The 21,246-nt window shown below is 29.7% G+C and overlaps 1 protein-coding gene across 1 annotated transcript in view; it reads right to left on the bottom strand.

The window, feature by feature from the left end:
• The window catches only part of LOC111623540 (ribonucleoside-diphosphate reductase large subunit-like), a 77,784-nt gene extending 65,311 nt beyond the window's left edge, over positions 1 to 12,473 (bottom strand). The window contains exons 1-5 of the mRNA XM_023366148.1: positions 12,372 to 12,473; positions 9,615 to 9,703; positions 8,811 to 8,988; positions 5,952 to 6,052; positions 1,064 to 1,123 (exon numbers count right to left, since the gene is read on the bottom strand). Coding sequence (XP_023221916.1) covers positions 1,064 to 1,123; positions 5,952 to 6,052; positions 8,811 to 8,988; positions 9,615 to 9,703; positions 12,372 to 12,390 — 447 coding nt within the window. The 5' untranslated portion in view covers positions 12,391 to 12,473. The remainder of the gene's footprint in view (positions 1 to 1,063; positions 1,124 to 5,951; positions 6,053 to 8,810; positions 8,989 to 9,614; positions 9,704 to 12,371) is intronic.
• Positions 12,474 to 21,246: the final 8,773 nt, after the last annotated feature.

Consider the following 21,246-nt stretch of genomic DNA (forward strand, 5'->3'; position numbering starts at 1 on the left):
CTCAATATAAATCAAATTAAGCATTTGTTTCAAGTTTGTTATCATTGGTATAACAAACATTTTTAAACATTGGTGTAACAATTCCATTTACATCTGTTATAGCTTTTTATATATTATCATTGTATATTTCAATTAATTATCTATAATCATCCATAAATATTGCCTCCAAAGTAAGAATTTAAATTTAAATAAAGATATGCATCACATGGCTGATTAAACACATCACTCAGTTCTCTTTTTTAACAATGATAAATAGTGTTTGAATAGACTTACATAGCTAAAACATTTTATAATTTTATTGTCCTTATTTTATCTCATTAATAGCTGAGATACCCATCTTCACTCAGGAAAATGATATATTAAGGAAAGTTAACATACTTAAAATTTTAAGTCTCTAGGAACTCACTGACACACAGAAAAATAGCAATAGTCAAATTGGTCATATATTCAATACTGAATATGTGTTGTTCGAATATCAGGCTGACCAATTAAATTTCATTTGACCAACTTTCACTGATGTATATTTTCTCTCATTAATTAATGACCATAGCCTGTTGCATTTAAATTTCATGATTCATTTGACATCCATTGACTTTGAGACAAAACTTCCTTTTCATGTGAAAGACCTGATAAGAGCTAGGTGTCAACTACTTACTCTTGCTAATGATATCATACTTCTATCAAAGCTTATAAAATTGATCCTTGTTCTTGTCAACATAGAGAGATCCAAGAGTAAAACAATCAATGCTAATTGTTTTTTGTGTTTTGTTCATTTTTTGCACCCATTTTCTGTTAAGCATATACAATGTTTTTGTTTTTATGTTTGCCTCTATATTCCATTACACATGGTCAATTGTGTCAGGAAGCATGGACATTGTATCTTTGACCCCATTGTATCTCAAAAATGAAGTCATGGTGCTATTTTTTTTATTATTGATACATATTTGGATTCCTTATTGAAATCAATGGAAAATGGCAAAGTTTTATCAAAATTGGTTCATCAAATAAACTCAATTCTTCTAGAATATGAATTAATAAAATTTATAGAAATCAAAAAAATTACCTTAAATCCAAAATAACTATAGTTATAATCTCTTTCATATTGGATAGTTAAATTCAATTTCTGAAATTGGAACAAAATAAGAGAATTAAAAAAAAAATTATTTTAGAAGCTTATATTACAATTTTTTAAATTAAAGCTGTACTATAATAAATTAATATAAAGTATATATAGTGGGTGATCGGTTAACGAACAGATCAGATAACGAACACTTTCGTGAAAGATTTTTATGATTGGACAACGAACACATGATCGGATAACGAACACTTCACTGAACAAACATAAAAAGAAGCGACGGAAATAGCAAATAGCGATTGATTTTCCTTTGTCTTCAGGTAACTTTTTGGAGCGCGGGAAATGTCAACGTTGACGCTCAACCCGATATATACTGATCAGATAGTATTCCTTGAACTTTGAAATACTCCCTTATAATTCCACCCTTATATTTTTCTGACAAACAATTCTTTTATAGCATTCGCAAGACTGTCGGGTGAGCACTCTAAGTTTTGCATCGAGTTATTTTCGAAAGGTAGAATACCAAAGTAGAGAGTGGGCAGATGATGTCTGATGTTGCTGGGCAGTATGTCTTGAACAAATCTACAATAGGCCACAGTTCAATCTTATCTAAGAAAGATACAGTATAATTAAGAAAACTCAAGCAGCTAAAAGAGTAACAAATATCACATCTGAGAAATAAAGAACATTGAAGAGCTCATTATGGAACAAATCTGATGACAGAAGAACGCCAAGAACTCTTGAATGAAGAACACCAAGAAACTCAGCGAGATATGTTTTATTATGAAAAAGAGGATTAATGCCAATATCTGCCTTTAATTAAAGATCTTTTGAAGAAGTGGGGATGTCAGATCAATGGTCTTACAATGACATACAAACCAGGTTGAGGTTAATAAGCTTGGGAATCTCTACAATTACAATGTTATTAATTCTGAAAATCCTGAAGAAGAGAGAAAAGCAATCAACATTAGACAGATTATTTAACCCCCACAAACAAAAAAACATGACTAATAAAAATGCAAGTCTGTGTATATATATATTTTTATTATTACATATAAATAAACATAATAAGAAAGTATATATTTTTTAATATTTGGGGTCTCCAGAACAAATTAATCAAAATCCCATACAAACTGATGGTAAATTGATAATCAGTTAACGAACAATTCGGATAGCGAACAAAGTTTTGGAATGGATTATGTTCGTTAACCAATCACACACTGTATTATAATATTTTGCATTATACATATTACTATAATTTAACTCTACAATTTAAGTTTAAAAATTCTAATAAAGTATAACAAGCTATTTACTCTACAAAGTGATTCAACTTTCCATACATAAAGCAAATGATCTTGTTTACTCACAAAACTTGCTCTATATGTAATGGCATAACCATAAACTTCAAATAGGATAACAAAAATTTTTGCCAGTTTTTAATTTAAAAATTTAGAATGAAAATGATTACTTTTTACAATGTTATATAAAAAGTAAGAAAATGTGTGATTTTTTTTCAGTTTTTTAAATTTGTCAATTTTTAGACTTTTTTGAAATTCTCTTGAAAAAGCTCTTTGCCCCTACCTTGATTGCATCACTGTTTATATAAGTACACATACTGATACATCTCTTTCATTTATGACAAACTTTCATTAATATATGTTGTGTTTGTGCATGTAAAGCAAGGAACATAGAAACATTTTTAATGTTATGCAAAATTAAGCAATGAAAAATATTTAAATATTGCATTTATGATTGACAAATCAAATAAAGTTTCATCTGTTTTTAAATTCTTATCATTCATTCTCTGCACTACGAATATTTTAAAATTTCAATTACATTTAGATTCACTAGAAAGTTGTTCAACACATCACTTTTAAATGAAGCTTCAAACTTTATAAAATCCTTCTTTATAGACTTGTTCATCACAATAAATGTGTAATTTATAAGAGTACTTTCCAACACAGCTTCATTATTTTTCATGTTTATTTACTATTTGAAACAATTATTGGGTAAAAAACTGCAAATGCAACAGAAATATAAATATTTTTTTGTATTAAATTTGCTTACAATTAAATAATAAAATTATGTATGCATATTCTTTTTTCAAAAATTATATATTTTCTTAAAGGAAAGTTTACTTTTATTAATAACAACAGTAGAAATTTATAAAATAAAATCTTTTAATTTATTTTTGTGGTTTTAAAAATAGTTAGGATATAATAATTATTCTACATCCTAATATTCTTTCTCTTAATAATAAATTAGACAGGTCTTTTGCAAAATAAACCAGTATAATGAGCCATTCCATTGTTTTACTTTGATACATCATAAAAGGTTACTAACCCCACTTTAGAGATCTGTTTGATATCTTCACCTGGTATACCATAACCTTTAAATGCCCTCAAAAGTAAAAATCAAATAAATCAAAGAAATAATTTTATTTTTTCTATAAGGACTAAGGACCTTAAAGAAAAAATAAACTTATTCTCTATACGTAGAAACTTTTCAATCATTCTGTATTAAGTGATTTATTTTTCATTAGGCTGAAATTTAAAAAATTGTATATCTATAAATTCCCACTGTCATCCGTCCATCCATCTGTCTTTCCTTAATCTCAAGAAGAGAGTGATGAAAGACGAGACCAGATACATAAACCTTAGAAGCAGGAGGCCCTGATTAACTATGTATGAACTTCCAATGCAAACTTCAAGTCCATTCTTTCAATTCAAAGCTTTCCCTTAAAAGCAGTTAATAGATGACTGGCACAACTCTATTGTTAAAAGAAAAATATGGTGTATAGGACAAGCCACTATAGTACTAATTTGAGATGGAGAGCATATATTTTAAATTAAATAAATTAAAAATATGATAAAAAATTGCAGCCCGGCATTGTGATGATGTCACAATAAATAATTGCTCATTCTTGATATAAAATTTAGTTTTTTGTTATGTTTACTATACAAAACAATTTTTAAACACTGACATTAAAAAGTTTTGATTTATATCATCATCACTGCATTTTAATTTAGAATATTAACTTTTACAAATAAAAAAAAAAATCTTGTTGTGAAAGTTAATATTCTTAATTAAAATGCATTGAAGAGGATATAAAAATTTTAACTTTTCTAATAAATAAAAAAAATCTAATTAGTATTTTTCAAGACTACTAATTATATGTGAAGTATTATTGCATTCAAATATTTTTACATTATACTATGAATATATGATCCAAAATGAGAAATATGCATATTATAAAGGATTGTATGCTTATGTTACAACATAATACACAGTACATCTGATTAAAGATAATAATAATTTCAAAATAATACATTTTCTCAAACTCATATAATTTACACTCCTCAAAAGTGAAATTACAACATCATGAAAGAATGTGATGTGCATAGCCACATGAATACTGCAGGACTGGTATGCAAATGGTTAAAAGAACAAAGATATGCAACAGAAACAGCAGTTTATTCAGTAACATATATGACTTGCATGGAAAACTATACAGGCCACTGTATGGCAAAGCATACTAGCAATGACGCGAATTAATGGTTGCCTGAGGTAACCTTGCGAAGCTGCATCCACTGCAATAAGCATATCATATACGGTATGTGGTAGTAGTCCCTGATACTGTACATCTCATGTAGGACAAAGCCCCACAGGTGTTTCATGGGAGAGAGATCCAGTAAGGCTGCCAGCCATGAAAGAATGTGAATTCTATTCAGGCTGGTAAGAGTTTGCCATGTGATGTGCAGCTGGGCATTGTCTTGCTGGAACACCGTATCAGATGCAGTCTGTACCACCTATAAGCTCCACAATTCATGTGATGTCAGGAAGTCTAGGTTCATCTGCATGTGGGTGGTGGTAGTGGAGACAGAAATAACAAGTGTTTTACAAAGGAAATCATTTATTATGGCAGAAGTATGCTTACATATTTGAAATGATTTATAATGGTCTCAGTGGATTGAGGTGTCTCTTGTTGCTACTGCAGAATGTGCACAGTCCCGGGGCAGACAAGAAGAGTTTGTTGGATTATGGCATTGACAGGCAGGTGATGGAGGTGTGGTCCAGCAGAAGATGCACACAGAACAATTTCAATGATGCACAATTTAAAGTTTGTAATCTGGAGAGTGACACTCTCTTCAACCTTGAATTGCCGATTTTTATAGTTTTTCTCCCACCATCCATATTTCTGATTAGCCCATGTCCCATTCCTTGCTTCCTGATTGGTCTCCTTTGTCTCCAAGTGAAAACCGAGACCTGTTCAGGTTGCAAGAAAGGTCCATTTTGAAGCGTCTATCTGACACCTTTTTGTCGACTCTGATTAGAGATTGTTGATAGAACTGTAAGCTGTGCACTGATAATTTAGCCCATTGTTTTCATTTTTAGTTAATTCAGAAATTTAATGATCACATGTAATGTTTCTTTAACCATTAAATCTTTCCCCTTTTCCAAATTTTTAACTTAGATCAACTGTTTATGAGTGCTCATGTCAGAGTTCCATCTTCCTGGGCTGACATTCCTTCTGACCCATTACATCATTCATCTTTGCAACATGTTCATTTTCACAACTACAGTTTTTTCTCTCCTCTCTTTCTTACATAACTTAGATGACCTTTGGTCTGACTTGTCTATAGAATTTTTTCTTTTAACAACTTGAAATTAAATTTTGATTTCAACCCATTCTGGAACCTCACATTCTTAATTGTAGCATAATATTGCCCGATTAATTTGGCTGATATATATATATATATAAAGTAAACAATGTTTCTCATAAAATCATTAAATAAAATAATAAAAACTATAATAATAAATTAAATCATCATTTTTGAATAGGTAAAGAAATATTGAAAATAATATCAAATCTTACTTCTGCATATTTCATTACTATTTGATAAACTTCTTCTGATATTAATGGTGTTTTGCATTTGGAATGGGAATCAACTGCATTAAATAAATCAGTGATAACATCTGTAAAATATTTAAGATATAATTTAAACTGTCAAGATTTATTTTATCATCAAATTTCAAAATTATTATTTCAGCAACCTAGTCAAAGTCAAGTTTCAGAAAAAAACAGCACTATTAGGTTGCTGAAATAATAACTTAATACAATTCCAAACAAGAAGCCAAATGAAAAAGTCAAATTTCCAGTTAATTCTCATATTTATTATAAGATTATAATAAAGTTCTGTTAGTTTGCAATGCTCTCCTCTGTTGCATTTTATAATTATTCTTCTAAATAATTAATATTAGTTTTAAAACTGTTACTTAAAATGTATGAAGTGATATTAAATAAATTTACATTTTTACCTAACCACCCATCCTCCATTGAAGTGTGTTGTCTTTTTGTTCTCCTTTTATCAATATGTCCTTCCAAGTACAATTTTATTTGTTTGTTTTTACTTTATTATCTCTGAAGTATTATCAGCAGATGACATTACAATATTTTTTTTATCCTAAAGCAATAATTTTGTCTTTATCACTCAATAGAGTAAGAGAAAAACTATTGCAGAACTATTACCACAGCACTATTACAAAAGACCAGATATAATTTAGTGATGGATGAGCAATATGTGAGCAATTTTACCTAGTCAGATGATTTATTACCAAATTTGATGATATTCCAAGCCAGTTGATAATTTGGCAATGATTTTTTTCCAATCTAGCAAGTTTTCTATGATATTATAAATTTATTCACGGTATGTCTGAAATTTTCCTAAACAAAGCTGGAATTAGGTGTAGGAAAACTAGACAATTATAATTGCCTAGGGCCTGATCTGAAAGGAGCCCATAAATTAACTTATAAACTTTTATTTCTTTATATTTAGATTTAAATAGTTAGTGAACAAAGTGAAAATTTTTTAAACCAACAAGCTTTCAGGCTTTCATTTATTACCAGCATCTGAAGAGTATGGATATAAGCAAATATCAGATCAATTGGAAAATTACTGGTATCAAATTACATTAGCAAAATTCAATATTATGTCATTTCTAGCTATTACACATTCACAGCCGATTGCAGAGACAACGTTTAGAGACCAACGGCGGTTTACAGATCGGGTAGACCACTGTTCAGAAAAATTTCATTGCAGAGATGGCATTTCTCGCCTGCCACAATGTAGACAGTGATTAGAAACAAGTTATTTGACCTATTTTCTAGACTCATTCGACAGCAGGTTTAGAGGGCTTTTCAATTCGAGTAGTAGCTTTGTTTGTGGAAAAGTTTAGATAAAAACAGATATCGTTCCTTTGATAAATGTTGTAAACGGTACAAATCGACAAAATTATTCATTAATTAATTGCTTGGAGCAAAAACAACAAAATTAAATACTTTAAATTTGTTTTAAATGTTCCAATTTTTATATTCAAATGGTAGAAGACTTAAAACTTCAATTAATTTAAATCAGATGAATTTATTTACAATTCAAGTATCGTGTCGGTTATAAAATGTTAATGCATTTCAGAGTCATTGTACTGTTAAACAAATGAGACAATTTTAATAATTACAGAAATCTGTTTATAGATATTAAAACAATGTAATAATAATAATAAAATATTTAGAATTATTCATTTCGATAATTACAAAGGCAACAGTAATAAGATGTCAAAATAATTCCTTAAAAATCTATTCTGAAGACAAATTTCGAATGCAGTATAAATTTTCTAAATATGGATTTGTTCATATTTTAAACTATATTGGCGACAAAATTAAATATTGAAATGGAAAAGGATTGTCATTAATTGTCAAACAACGGTTTTGACGGCCTTAAGATTTTATTTCTGGAAGCTTTCGGAATATAGATGGCAACACAAACAAATAACCCGATTGGCCGAACGACTCCTAAAACAGGAGAGTAATAGTGAAGTAAGGAAGAGCCAATGTTTTGCTGAAGTTCATTTAGAGAACGGTCAGAAATAGACAATCATCATCTTTGCAACATATTTTAAACTGCAGTTCAGCCAGCCAACGTCTATAGGTCATTCTGTTGATAAACGTCGTTTAACGTAAACTCTGTCTCTGCAATTGGCTGTTAAAGATGAATCTTCAGGAATTTTAATGTATTTCTACTTTGTGCAAATTCTCAAATGTAACACCAGGTAAATCTCACTCACTGATTTCATTAAACAAAGATAGATATCCTTGCTTAAATCTTAAGAAAAAAATGTTAAATTAATACAAATTTTTGAAAAGTTGGAAAAACTGTATGTAATACTGTAATATAAACTATCCTAAGAATGTGCATTACCCCAGTGTTGCTCAAATTTCACCTTTTCTTAATAAATAAAAACTTTTGGAATACTCCTAAAGCAGAATTAAATTATTATTATTATTATTATATTTTTAAGTGTTTCTAAAATGATGGCTTTAAGATTTACAAATTTTAATTTAAATGATTCTATATTTTTTAATTTAAAATTTATTGAGTGTTTTAATAAAGGTAAATATTAAAAATAGTATTTTTCTTTTTTTTTCCATGACATAATATGCTTCTTCAGAGAACTCAAAAACATTTGTGAATTCCAAGGATCCATCAATCAGAGTTTATAAAATAATTACTCACAGTAATACTCAAATAATCTTAGGTACCTAGGTACAAAAATTTCTATAGTGTTCAATACTACTCTTGAATCTGTTTTCTGAGTATTTTAATTTTATTACTGATAGAAATAAGTCTGATAAATAAAATTATAATTTGATAATCATCAAATAATTAATTTCACTTACCACTAAATAACTGTTTCGTTTCCTTTTGAAGATTTGAAACAGCAATACGAGTAGCAAGAGTTGAATAATCAATATGAATACTTGCCATACTAATTGCAGTTTCTGCTGCTAAATTGTCTAGTTCAACTGTTGTTATACCAGGATATAATCCACTTATAACTTTCATTGTAATTGCTGGCTATAATTATAATTTCAAACTTTTATATTATGATTTTAAAAATACTTCAAATAACAACTAATTAGTGAAATAACTCTATATATAATATTTTTCAAAATTTAGTTTTCCATTTAAAATCTATTATATTTTTTCACATTTATTATTTATGAACTTCTGTATTAGAGAAAAATATATATCAATAATTTCATGAGACATTTTACAACTACACCAACAAATTCAGATAGATTACATTCATGATATAGACACATAAGGTTACTTAATAAATTATTAAATGACATTATTTGGTTTAAAATCAGATGAAGATCCAAGTAACTTAACTGGTAATGCATCTGTGTGGTAATGGCAAATGTTATATTGTTTAAAGCCCTTTCTTAGTTGATCTTTTATTCCAAAATCTTCAAAATTGTTTAATCACTCATTAATGATTATCATCAAAACTTTATCACTATCAGTTCAGATTTTTCCCCACAGAAAGACAACAATGAAAAGCATTTGGTATATAGAATTATCATATAAGTACTATGAGATTTTTTAATAAAAATATTTAAAATATTGTCTTACTTTTTAAAATTAAATTACATTTCAATATTATTTGATCATTAATTTGCTTTTAATTTCATACTTACTGGATCAATAAAGTTTCTATCTAATCCCCAGCAAAGTTTTTGGATTCTAGAACTAATTTTATCAAACAAAACAGTTTCTCTACGCCCATCTGTAAATATTCTTAGGTAGGAATCATTTTACACTACATTAAATAATTATTTAATAATATGAAGATGTTACAATTTAACATATAGGATTATTCAAAAGTAATGCATAAAGAATGCTTTCATGTACAGCATGGAAGCATATGTACCATAACAGGCACTGTCAGAGGAACATGTAATCATTAAATAATTAACTGTACAGATGATTTACACTGTAAATTATGTTTTCCCTACAATGCACTATATGATACATAAATGCTATGCATGGAAGCATCTTCTGATGTGTTACTTTTGAAAAATCCTGTATAACAATCATCATTTACATTATAAAATTTACAGTTTATCTTTGTGAAGAGAATCAAAATTTTGTTTTAGACTGAGAAAATTAAAATTTTTCAAAAGCATAAAATACAAAATAAAAAAATATCATAAAAATTAAAACATAGATTTTAGAAGTGCAAAAATATCACCTGGAAACTGCAAGAAATATNGATATTTATATCAATTAGACCATATCAGTTGTGGAAGTATATAGCTTGTTAGGTTACCAGATGTTAAAGTTAAAAAATATTATTACAGTATTTTGTTTCAAGGGATTAAAGGGAAGGTTTGTACTTTTTGGAAGCAAAAGCTTAAAATAAGTGCATAGAGGAAATTTGTGATAAATATTTTAAAATGTGGTCAGAATAATTTTGAATACTATCATTCCCATTTGTATTATTAGCTTCTGTTTAAACAAGATTCTTAGCAGAGGAGCTTTGAATAAACACCAATTAGAAAATAATAATGAGTATCTATATTTAACTTATAATTTTGTGCATACATAAGTTATTTCTCAACGTTTTCTTACAAAAGATACCTGGATATCCCATTGTCATATGTAAACAAGGGGAAAAATGTATGTATTACTAGTATAAATCTTATAATTTCTAAAATTATTTATATCTTTTCATTAATTATCTTAAAAGAAAATGTTACAATATTTTTTTATCGAAAATTTTCTCTGAATATTCTCTAGTAGAAAATAACAATTGATGTCATTTGATATGTTGAAATAATCCAAAAGAATCCAAATAAATAGAAAAGACTATGAATGCTCTTGCAAATTAAACAGAATACTCGAAATCAGCAAACATAGTCATAGCTCCTTTAAAGTCATGTAATTTTAAATGTTATATTGATTTTAGAAATAAAGTAAATTCTCCTTAGTGTTAACCTCATGAAACCTTATGCAATAATATATTTATACAACAAAAGTTAATTATAGTAAGATTTATACTGATTAAGTTAATTGGGAGTAACAAGAATAGAGATCAAGACAGTATTGAAAATTGATTTCTTAATTCCAGCAGAGAATGCAGCAAAATATCTGACAAGATGAATGTGCGAATTCATCAATTCTGTTGTAATTGTTGGCATTAATTAATCAAAATCATCATTAAAAAAATCATTATCATTAAAATCAGTAATATCATTAAAAAAATCTTAACATTTTTGTATTTTTAAATATAATGTATGATTTTATTTGTTCTATCAAAGTTCTTCTAAATGAGATTTCCATAATTTTAAAAACAAAAAGAAAACTAGTATAAAATGACATTCCATACTTCCATATAATATGTTTATTGTCAGTTTAAACTTTAAATCATGATATTTTGAATATAAAAATTAATTAAAGTTACTTATTCCAGAGAGCTACGCTGTTTATTATTATTATTTTTCATTATTTATTATCTGAATTAAAATCTTGCTTCAACACAGTGTTGAAGATCACAATGTTTTACAAAAACAAAATTTTGAAACTTATACTTTTAGAAACTACTCCGTTCTGGAATTTTAACTTATGTCTATATCAAATTTCACTACAGTTTGCTGATAATGAATTTAAACTTTGTTAAGTCAGAAAAAAGCACATGCAAACAGACTTTATTAGATAACTGATGACTGAAGAGGATTGCTAAAGCACTCTAAAATTCATATCACACAATAAAGTTGTTGCATCAAGCCATGAGTCAGTTCATGATCTTCCTACAAAAATAAGTAAAAAACTTTAAGTTTCTTTTTATATTTTGTTGGAATGTTATGTTATTAATTCTTGATTACTTTAACTGGAATAGATATTTATGTTATATATTATTGTATCAAATACTATGTATTAGTTTGGAATAAAAAAAAGTTTACAGAAACCATTAAGTAAAGTTTCCTTATTCAGAGTTCACTGCAGAAATATATTTCTGACCTTTGCTGGGATGTCAAAAACTAACAATACTGACAGCTGACGAAAACTCCACTGTATTTCAAGTAACTTAGCTAACTTTATATCATTTGACATTTATAGATACTTGAATTTAAAGTATACCTGTTATGGCATATCAAATGACATCAACAGAATGCTAAAATTTATTGTTAGCATCTTAAAAAAAATACTAAATTTTGCCAATTTAAAGATGTTATTCCCACTTCTGGTTTATGGCTATGGATACCACATTTAAATCCTCAAGAAGTGCTTACTAGTGTACTTTTATATATATCATATCAAATCGATCGGTAATTTGATATATATATTGCAAAACGTAAACAATTTCGAGCTATATAAACACAGAAAGATTATGATTAAATCGTTTCATAATTTCATTTAATATCTAATAAATAAGCACGTAATGATTCAAATACCTCTTTTCACTACATACATCTTGGACTTATTCAATTAATTTAACCAATCGATCAATCAATCAAACATTTACAAATGATAGCAAAACTAATACAAATTTCCCGGCAAATTTTAATAACACCCTCTAGTGTCAAATATACTTACTGGATCAATAAAGTTTCTATCTAATCCCCAGCAAAGTTTTTGGATTCTAGAACTAATTTTATCAAACAAAACAGTTTCTCTACGCCCATCTGTAAATATTCTTAGGTAGGAATCATTTTACACTACATTAAATAATTATTTAATAATANGCATTTACACACACTATAAAAAAATTTATATATATGAAACCATTAAGATTTTTTTCTCTGAACTTCTTGTTCATAGCAATCAATTATCCAATTTAATTACATTTTCGAACAATAAAACAATAAATTTGGTTAAATTGGTTGCCGTAATTTCTTACTGGCCTTTAAAATTGATAATTTGATTTTTAAAAATATTCAAGTAATGGTACAACCACATTGTATACACATCATAAATTTAATATTACATTCTGCTTTATACGTTAAACAATAACTAAAAAGCAAAATTAAAGATTTTAAATTTCTATATGATTATTATCACTTGCAATTCGCATTAAATCATTATTCCAACAATACCAAAACTGGTTTCTATTCAAAATTCTTGGCTAAGATCCAACAATTCTTATAACTTGGAATAATGATACAATCAATTTTTGTAGATGCTTAGTGCCACTCGTATAATGAAGTATTATTTAATTTTGCAAATAAAGAAACCGAATAATTCCAATAATTTCTATGAAAGAACTGAAAGAGAGAAGGTTGTGAGCGGCGATAAACATCTCGTATCGTTCTGACAGATTAGCCTAATTCCAAAACTCATATATATTATATAAATTTTTTAATTTATTTGCATATATTCTTTAATATTTAGCAATAGAATTAGTACCACCTGCATTTATCTGTAGACCTCCTAGAGCTGTATACGTTTACAGTAACAATTTTTCGAATATCTGATACATGCAGCTGTTATCGAAAGATACAACAGAAGAAATTAATTTCGTAACAATGTCGACTGTATTAAAAAAAACTATTCTTGTGTTAATAAAATACATTAAAATTTTATTAGAAACTTAATTTTTTTTACACGTTACTCTCTGTGGAGAGAGCGTAGGACTTTCATCTTTCCTTCCTTTTTTTACTGCCAATTTATATAAAAATTCGAGTCAAATATTAAATTTTTATACTGTAAACTATAAAATTATATAATATAATTTTATCTAGAACAATTGGATGATAATTTAAAGTAATAAAATTCCAAAAAAATCNAGCAGATATAAATGATAGACTCGTCTATCAATTTTATATTTAAAATAATTAAGGTAATCCGATCACAATGACAATACAATGTGGTACGGTTATGTTTTTAAATGAATTTTTGTTTAGAGTTAATATGTAACTTGATTTGCACCTCCATTAATGGACGCACTAAGAAGGTATCTTTTTAGCAAGCCCATTATGGGTTCGACCAGGCCCACGATGGAGCGGCCGGATGATGAGGGAGATGCCCGACATAACCGGATACCTGACATATCAGAAATGGACTACCCCGAAAAATTCCTGGAGTTTTTTTCGACCGCCCTAATCTCTCAGAGCAGTAGAGTATTTTTACAATTTTGGCAATTCGGCCCTCTCTATGAGTTATTTATGCAGTGTGTAGAGAGCTTGTATGAGCCCGGAAGTAGAGCGGTCTGCTTTTCTTCTTTAGTGGGCTTCTTTTACCATTTATTTTTGAACAATCAACAATAAATTTTGAAATTTTTCTTCATATAATTCTTCATTATTTTTGAATTTTGAGATTCGACAATTGATATACAAGTTAGATTTGTAAGATTTCAAATCATAATAAAAATGTAAACATTTCAGCAACGAATTGCGTAATTTTTTCTCACGAAAAACACTAATGAGTGAGACACATTGGTGTAACGTTAAAATTGTGTGTAATCTGTCGCAAGCTTTCATTTTCAAAACTTTTATATTATTATAAAATTGCAAAAAGCTTCATTCTGTGAGCGTAGATAACAGTGGCGTGCCGTCCTTGGAAGCCTCTTCCCTTGTATTTTCTAATATATAAATATACAGTATATTGCGCGATTATTTTCATATTTGAACGTACTTTAAATTACTTAAAATTAATATTTTATTATAACCGCATTATGTATCTTATTACAAATTTCTACATAAAATCTGTAATAAAATACATAATGCGGTATAATAATAATCTGTATCTGTGAAAAACAACAATAAGATCGCTATTGTATATTCGAATCTAAATTCGTGTATGCATATTCCCAATGTATGACTCATCCATTTGATCGAATACAATGCAATACAATTCGTAGAGTACGGTAATTCAGTGCAGGTAAACAGGAACGTAATGAACATAATACAAAAGTAAAATAAAATAAAATAAAGAAAGCCTTCTAGTACTTCAGTTAAGACTATCAAACAGTTTGTCATATGAAAAAATCTGTTTTAATTACATTCTTCTTATTAAAACAGACAATATATTAGCGGGTGATTGTACCGTCTTTCTACTTTGTGGCAATACTTTCTTTACAAAATGCATCTTTCTGTTTCTACGTGACAATTTTTTTGCCGAAAAACTCTGTCAGTAAAGAGTGATTTAAATTATATATTTTTTAAAAATACTTATTAACAAATGAGTCATTAACTAATGATATGAAAAAGTAAAATATGAAGAACATGATGACTCAAAGATATGGGAACGACCTCAGGCCAGTAGCGTGCCGTCATTGGAAGCGGTGGATGCGCCGCTTCCCTTGTATTTTCTAAAAAATAAATACATATTTATTTTAATTATATGAAAATAATCGCACAATGTTTTATTATTACCGCATTATGTATCTTATTACAAATTTCTATACTACATGGGGGAAAAAAATAAGATCGCTATTGTATATTCGAATATTAGTGACGGAGTGGAAGCGCTGTATTGTAAGATTCCAAAAAGCCAGATTTGCGCACTCGCTTTACAGAGCGCCGACCTCACCCGGTTTAGCCGGTGGAACCTACGACCTTGGGTCGATGCTACACATATACCGCATCCAATTCTATCCAGGACCTGTTCTGGGCCGTTAGCCGCCCGCCCGCCCGCTAGATATTTGGCCGATTACGTGAAGAACGAGTAGATTTATAACTTAACCCAACCGATAAAAATTTACTGGTATGTTTTTATGATAGTTCTGTATACTTGACCGGAGTTTTAAAAAATCCATTAAAATATTTGATATTTTTATTCCGCTCTCCGATTTTATATTACTCGCGGATTTCAATGTTAAACCGGTGATATTACGATTTCGTATATCCCATCTTTAAGGGGATGTAGAAAAAAAACGTGTACAATTCTTACAATGTTAAAAAATTAACTGTTACTTTGACAACATCGTTTACAACTAAATTTAATGAATGAGATGCACGAGGTACAGAAAAAGCTCTAGAATTTATTTNACTCTTTATTTTAAAATTTTAATATATATATTTTCAAAACAAATTCATTAAAATTTATCTATTTTTGTATAGAAATAAAATTAATTATCGGTTATAAGAATTATAATTAATAAATTATATTATTTGGATTTTAAAAAAATCTATTAATAGTCTTAAACATTTTTTGGGGTCTTCCCGCCCTGTGGGCACTAAGAAGGTATCTTTTTAGCAAGCCCATTATGAGTTCGACCAGGCCCACGATGGAGCGGCCGGATGATGAGGGAGATGCCCGACATAACCGGATACCTGACATATCAGAAATGGACTACCCCGAAAAATTCCTGGAGTTTTTTTCGACCGCCCTAATCTCTCAGAGCAGTAGAGTATTTTTACAATTTTGGCAATTCGGCCCTCTCTATGAGTTATTTATGCAGTGTGTAGAGAGCTTGTATGAGCCCGGAAGTAGAGCGGTCTGCTTTTCTTCTTTAGTGGGCTTCTTTTACCATTTATTTTTGAACAATCAACAATAAATTTTGAAATTTTTCTTCATATAATTCTTCATTATTTTTGAATTTTGAGATTCGACAATTGATATACAAGTTAGATTTGTAAGATTTCAAATCATAATAAAAATGTAAACATTTCAGCAACGAATTGCGTAATTTTTTCTCACGAAAAACACTAATGAGTGAGACACATTGGTGTAACGTTAAAATTGTGTGTAATCTGTCGCAAGCTTTCATTTTCAAAACTTTTATATTATTATAAAATTGCAAAAAGCTTCATTCTGTGAGCGTAGATAACAGTGGCGTGCCGTCCTTGGAAGCCTCTTCCCTTGTATTTTCTAATATATAAATATACAGTATATTGCGCGATTATTTTCATATTTGAACGTACTTTAAATTACTTAAAATTAATATTTTATTATAACCGCATTATGTATCTTATTACAAATTTTTACATAAAATCTGTAATAAAATACATAATGCGGTATAATAATAATCTGTATCTGTGAAAAACAACAATAAGATCGCTATTGTATATTCGAATCTAAATTCGTGTATGCATATTCCCAATGTATGACTCATCCATTTGATCGAATACAATGCAATACAATTCGTAGAGTACGGTAATTCAGTGCAGGTAAACAGGAACGTAATGAACATAATACAAAAGTAAAATAAAATAAAATAAAGAAAGCCTTCTAGTACTTCAGTTAAGACTATCAAACAGTTTGTCATATGAAAAAATCTGTTTTAATTACATTCTTCTTATTAAAACAGACAATATATTAGCGGGTGATTGTACCGTCTTTCTACTTTGTGGCAATACTTTCTTTACAAAATGCATCTTTCTGTTTCTACGTGACAATTTTTTTGCCGAAAAACTCTGTCAGTAAAGAGTGATTTAAATTATATATTTTTTAAAAATACTTATTAACAAATGAGTCATTAACTAATGATATGAAAAAGTAAAATATGAAGAACATGATGACTCAAAGATATGGGAACGACCTCAGGCCAGTAGCGTGCCGTCATTGGAAGCGGTGGATGCGCCGCTTCCCTTGTATTTTCTAAAAAATAAATACATATTTATTTTAATTATATGAAAATAATCGCACAATGTTTTATTATTACCGCATTATGTATCTTATTACAAATTTCTATACTACATGGGGGAAAAAAATAAGATCGCTATTGTATATTCGAATATTAGTGACGGAGTGGAATCTCTGTATTGTCAGATTCCAAAAAGCCAGATTTGCGCACTCGCTTTACAGAGCGCCGACCTCACCCGGTTTAGCCGGTGGAACCTACGACCTTGGGTCGATGCTACACATATACCGCATCCAATTCTATCCAGGACCTGTTCTGGGCCGTTAGCCGCCCGCCCGCCCGCTAGATATTTGGCCGATTACGTGAAGAACGAGTAGATTTATAACTTAACCCAACCGATAAAAATTTACTGGTATGTTTTTATGATAGTTCTGTATACTTGACCGGAGTTTTAAAAAATCCATTAAAATATTTGATATTTTTATTCCGCTCTCCGATTTTATATTACTCGCGGATTTCAATGTTAAACCGGTGATATTACGATTTCGTATATCCCATCTTTAAGGGGATGTAGAAAAAAAACGTGTACAATTCTTGTATAATGATAAAAAATTAATTGTTACTTTGACAGCGTCATTTACAACTAAATTTAATGAATGAGAGAGATGCACAAGATACAGAAAAAGCTCTAGAATGCATTTTCCTTAAATTTACGATTTATGTATCCGTTTGTCATAAAAATTTGTCTTTCCACTTTTTCCGGAGACTACAAATATTCGAGTACAAAGTAACCGGTTTCGACTTATTTCTACTTAAGAAGTAGTTAAATAATTAAGCGATTAGGGAATTGGGGACGTAAACAAAACCCTGATGAAAGAGCCGGAATATTACTTAAACAAAAGCTTAATAATTGTCTTGTATGTATTATTAATAAACACATTATCTGCTTACTTTGCTGGTGTGAAAATAACAGTGATAAGTACAAAATATTTATAGTAGAATTAAATGATAGTTAATAATTTTGTCAAAATTTTTATATGAAAGATAATTGAAATTAACCGATTATATAGCATAGCGGGGTTGAATCAAACGGGATATTGATTAATGTGCTAGTATTATACACAGTATACATGTTACCGTCAAAGTTCATAATTCTTTATTCTAGACTCTAGAATAACGAATTATGTTGCCCAACTGAAATAGACAGGCGTCATCATCGATATAGATAGGCATCGCCCAACTTCTAGGTAATATGTAATTCAGATTGTATATACTGTATAGTCTCTCTAATGCTATTACATTGTGTTTGCATATATATCAGTACCGTGTACTTTATACTTAGTATTCTGTTTTCACCATTTATTCATTGTATATTATATGCTCTTCAATGTATATGTTTTGTTGCTCAGTATCAACAATTAATTGGAACTCCATACACGCTTAATCCTTCTATAACTATATTTGCCTATTTTACGGTTATACTGTCACGTTTTATTCCTTTGCAAATTCCATGTACCGCTTGTACTAATGCACTGTATACACTACTTGTCCATTGTTCACTGTATCCAGTTCAAAGTTTATATATTGGCCGCGTTTACATATTAATTAATTAATGTGAAATTGTTTATTTGCACTCTATTTCTCTGTAACTTTCTCATATTATAGAATGAAATAAAATTCTAAACATCAGAATTGAAAACATTTCTACACCTTTACAAAATTTAACAACAAAAGCAGATATAAATGATAGACTCGTCTATCAATTTTATATTTAAAATAATTAAGGTAATCCGATCACAATGACAATACAATGTGGTACGGTTATGTTTTTCAATGAATTTTTGTTTAGAGTTAATATGTAACTTGATTTGCACCTCCATTAATGGACTGGATATATATAATTATCGCGAATTAGTATTTGTCAATGTTATTTGCCAGGAAAAGTGCTCAAACGATACGATCACCATGAAGGAACACGTGATCCGATTGTGATTAAAATGAAATTTTCGACTGTAATTCATTACATAGCTTTGCTTGTACTTGTATTGATGAAACAGTTCATTTTGTTATGGTAAGAAAACTGGCGTTGTGAAAGTAAAACACAATTATTCCTATCGACTTACCCTGTAACGAAAAACTGGTTAAAGATAAAGTAAATCATATGGTTTAAATTTTAGGAAAAATTTCCTTCATTGTAAATGTCCATGAAAAATAATAATTATATCAGTCACTACCAAAAACTGGCCTAAATTAATACACCATTGTTAAACGAAGTATAAAATGAAAGTCACGAAACACGATGTTAAATAATGACCTTGATTTGTGGTAATCTGCTCTAGACAAAACGAACAAAAACAGAAATGAAAGTAAGGTATAAATTGCGTTTAACGTCGAACAAATGACGGTGTCGAATTGTGTTAATAAACAACTAACTTTTTCGGTTGTTTATTAACTAATTTGATTTAATTTTACCTGGTAACAGAAAATGACCAGTCAGGAATCTAGAAAGGGAATTATTTAATAACCAATAAAGTAACGATTTTCGAGTCCACAAGATATTTAAACCCAGGCCACAAAAACACTGCTTATTTTGCCATGGCGTCCCGCGAGGCAACAATACTCGCTGGGGTGTTTCCCGCGAGCTTACATCTTCGTCCTTTTCATATATATATCCTCCAAAGTTATAGACCTTCGTTTAGACTAACTTCGGAAATTCCGATGTGCATTCACCGGACATCTTATCCAGTTCGAGAGCAGGACATAGAGTGCAGTGTCTGGTAAACAATAGGAAACCATCTGCATCTCCGGACTCGACTGTGCTACTTTTGAATAAAATTTTTGTAAAAGGGGCTTTTTCTTGGTCGAGCAGAGTTCGTCCTGGTACTTCGAGTGGACGAGTTCCCGAACACTGGAAGATTGGTCGCGGATCCGTGCCGCACTCAAACAGCCTATCCACGTAAACTTTTTTCCACGTCTGTAATGCCGAAATATAAGCCAGTTTCCTTTTAAAAATCTTCCTGGAAAGCACCCCTAGACAAGCGTGCCGAATTGGAGAAAAAACTTATTTAACGGGCCGAACGAAAGGCTGCCCTGAGAAGATTTTGAGGTGAAGCGAGATCTCATTGTGGTGTCACCCCGTAGATAAAGATTACACATACATTTTTTTACATTATCATGCTTTATCAACATTTTACGCTATAATTACGAGATTTGTAATGGACTGTTAACTCTAAACGCACAGTGAGTTGTTGACCTTTTTTTCTTTTTTAAGCGTCAGAATTTTTCATCGAGATATTCCGACTTTACTAGCTAATATTCAAAAATTGATCGCGGACCACATAGATACATTAGACGGATTAGATTTGGCCCGCGGGCCGTATGTTAGCCGTGTATGCCCTAGACCAGCGTTTCTCAAAGTGGGCGATAACGCCCCCTTGTGGACGCTGGAGGCTTTCAGGGGGCAGTAGAAGGCTCAAAGAGAATTGGGGGGCGTTAAGGAAATATAGAGGGGCGACGGCAGACAAATTCTATATATAAAAATTCGACGGAATATATATAAAATGTTGACATTTTATATATTTTTTTATTTTTTATTGAAGGTCACAACTTGAATATTTCTAACACATTGACTTTTATTTTAGCTCAGCGTTTCTCAAAGTAAGCAATAACGCCCCCTTCTGGCGCGATGAATAGATCTATGATAGAGGCAGGGTATTGAACGGTGACCAAAGGCAAAATTGGGGCTGATAAGAGGAAACATTGCGTTTAATGGTTTCCAGATGATGAGAACAATGTACAGTAAGGGC

The sequence above is a fragment of the Centruroides sculpturatus genome, unplaced genomic scaffold (assembly GCF_000671375.1).
Source record: "Centruroides sculpturatus isolate CEXI.00-Female unplaced genomic scaffold, Cexi_2.0 scaffold288, whole genome shotgun sequence".
NCBI classification, from domain to species: Eukaryota; Metazoa; Arthropoda; class Arachnida; order Scorpiones; family Buthidae; genus Centruroides; species Centruroides sculpturatus.